At 37.9% G+C, this 2,475-nt stretch overlaps 1 protein-coding gene across 1 annotated transcript; it reads left to right on the forward strand.

The window, feature by feature from the left end:
- Nucleotides 1–314: 314 nt before the first annotated feature.
- Nucleotides 315–1,709, forward strand: TRMT10C (tRNA methyltransferase 10C, mitochondrial RNase P subunit). Its single transcript, XM_004706459.2, has one exon. It carries the CDS (start codon nucleotides 369–371, stop codon nucleotides 1,629–1,631), a length of 1,263 nt encoding a protein of 420 aa, XP_004706516.1. The 5' UTR covers nucleotides 315–368; the 3' UTR covers nucleotides 1,632–1,709.
- The last annotated feature ends 766 nt before the right edge of the window (nucleotides 1,710–2,475 follow it).

The following is a 2,475-nucleotide window of genomic DNA, read 5'->3' on the forward strand; positions in this document are numbered from 1 at the left end:
CTGAGCTTAGTATAGAATGGGAAAGAATGTAGCCTCATGATCTCAGCCACATCTGTGATCTATAACTTTGTTACATAGTAAGGTTGATCTTGGATATTCAAGATTTCTTTCTGCCTAAAGCAATAGTGAACTTCATGTCTAAAATAAGAAATCAAACAAAGTTAAACCTTTTGCTCAGTGAGAGGTGATGGGTACTAAGCCAGAGCATATAGGGGAAATATAGTTGTACCGAGATCCTGCTTTGTATTTCTGAAATCAATTGTACTTTGGTATCTCAGATTTATATTTACAAAGTTAGTTGAGTTTGTGTTTTGTTTTTTAGCTCTTTAACTCTTTGTTGCATATCTCTTTTAGAGAAATTTCCTCGGATGCCTGTCCTTCTCAAAATGAGTGTTAGTCTCACCTTCTTAAGAAGACCTTTTGCTAGGTTTTTCATGCCATTTACTCTTCAAAGGAAAAGAAGAGACTTACACTCAATAATTCTGCAGAGATCCATGTCTTACAAAACACCGGCTGTGTCCTATCCTAATAAGGAGAATACATCATCTCCGGACGAGCTACAATTGGATGCATGGAAAACGACAATGAAATCTAGTGTGCAAGGTGTTTCAACGGTTTCAAGTAGCACCGATGAAGACCCTGTAGCTGCCACAAAAGAATTGATTGAGGTGTGGAGATTGCTTGGCAAAGAAGTACCAGAACACATCAGTGAAGAAGACCTCAGAGTCATTATGGAAAATACTTCTAAGACATCAAAAAAGAAATATTTAAAATATTTATATACTAAGGAAAAATTGAGAAAAGCTAAGCAAGTAAAAAAGGAAATGAAAGCTGCAGCAAGGGAAGAAGCAAAAAAAGACCAGCTCCTAGAGACCCCTGAGGAAGGTACACAGCGAAACTTCCTCTTTCTGCGGCTTTGGGACAGGAGCATGAGCAGCGCAGTGGGCTGGAAGGGAGCACAGGCCATGCAGTTTGGACAGCCCCTAGTGTTTGACATGGCTTATGACAGCCACATGAAGCCAAAAGAGCTGCAGAACTCCGTCTCCCAGCTTCTGGAAAGTGAAGGGTGCAACAGAAGAGATGTTGATCCTTTCCACCTGTACTTCTGCAATCTCAAAACAGACAGTAATTCTCATACAGAGTTGGTTAAACGTTACAAAGAGAAATGGGACAAACTGCTTTTAACAACAACAGATAAGTCTTATGTAGATTTGTTTCCAAAAGGCAATATTATCTACTTAACTGCGGATTCTCCCAATGTTATGACTACTTTTAAGCATGACAAAATTTACATAATTGGATCTTTTGTCGATAAAAATATGCAGCCTGGTACATCACTTGCCAATGCAAAACGACTAAAGCTGGCAACAGAATGCCTTCCATTAGATAAGTATTTACAGTGGGAAACTGGCACCAAAAATTTAACATTAGACCAAATGATGCGTATTTTGTTATGTCTGAAAAACACGGGTAGTTGGGAAGAGGCTCTGAAGTTTGTGCCCAGGAGAAAACATACTGGTTATCTGGATATTTCTCAACATTCTGAAGCGTTTTCCAAGCACTTGAAGAACTCAAAGACTAATAATGTGTTTTCAAAGGCTCTGAGTGTGCGCACCAAGAAGCTAGCTTGAGTGCTAAAGCCTGATAGTGTAAAAGGTAAATGGATAGGAATAAAGTCCTATTATTTGTGTATTTCTCCCTGAATCAAATTCACTTGGCAGTATTGTGTCTTTTTTCCCAATTAGTAAAATGTCTGCAAACTCTTGGAAATAATATATACTGTTAAGAGAAGCATAAAGTGGAAAAGTAAAATCTCCAAAGCTTCCCTCCCCCTAAGGTTTTTTAATGAGTACAGTTTAAAAAAATACTATTATTTTGGCATTTTTATGGACAGTTTTTGTTTCATACTTCATTTTCCCTCAAATTTTTTTATTCATGTAACAGCTAACTCCATCAAAAATAGCCATTGAAAGGATTTCTACACTCCAGGTGGTGTTTGCTTGTGAAATAGCTGATACCATGCTAGGCATGTCGTAAGCACTTTCTAACTGAATGTTTGCTAAACAAAAAGTTCAGCTATCTCTTGGGCATCTCATGGCATTTAACTGCACTATTAAAAATGGGTTTGGGAGTATAAGGTTCATTTTTTATCCTCAGGAAAAAAGGATCTTTTTTTTTTTTTTAGTAAATGTTAATTGCCCTACTGTGTGTACGTTTAAAAGATATATACACCATCAAATCAGTCTCTTCACAATATTCCAATGGAAAGAGTAGAACTGCCTCACAGGGCTTCCAAGGGCATGAGGACTTTATGGAAGCAAACAAGCACATCTTAGTCCTGTGGAGCAGTCAGTGGATTTGAGCTGTTAGCAGCCAAGAGCTTTACTGCACCGCCAAGCCTCCTAGTGTATCATTCCTTTCTGTATGAGTGAATACCCCAGACTTTGTTTTACATTTTAAGGTTGGGAAATTTTA

Source organism: Echinops telfairi, unplaced genomic scaffold (genome assembly GCF_000313985.2).
Source record: "Echinops telfairi isolate 266 unplaced genomic scaffold, ASM31398v2 ScPeMD7_6;HRSCAF=24_0, whole genome shotgun sequence".
In the NCBI taxonomy this organism is placed as follows: domain Eukaryota; kingdom Metazoa; phylum Chordata; class Mammalia; order Afrosoricida; family Tenrecidae; genus Echinops; species Echinops telfairi.

Coding starts and splice junctions, on each gene's coding strand:
- TRMT10C (XM_004706459.2), top strand. CDS start 369: ATGCCTGTCCTTCTCAAAATGAGTGTTAGTCTCACCTTCTTAAGAAGA.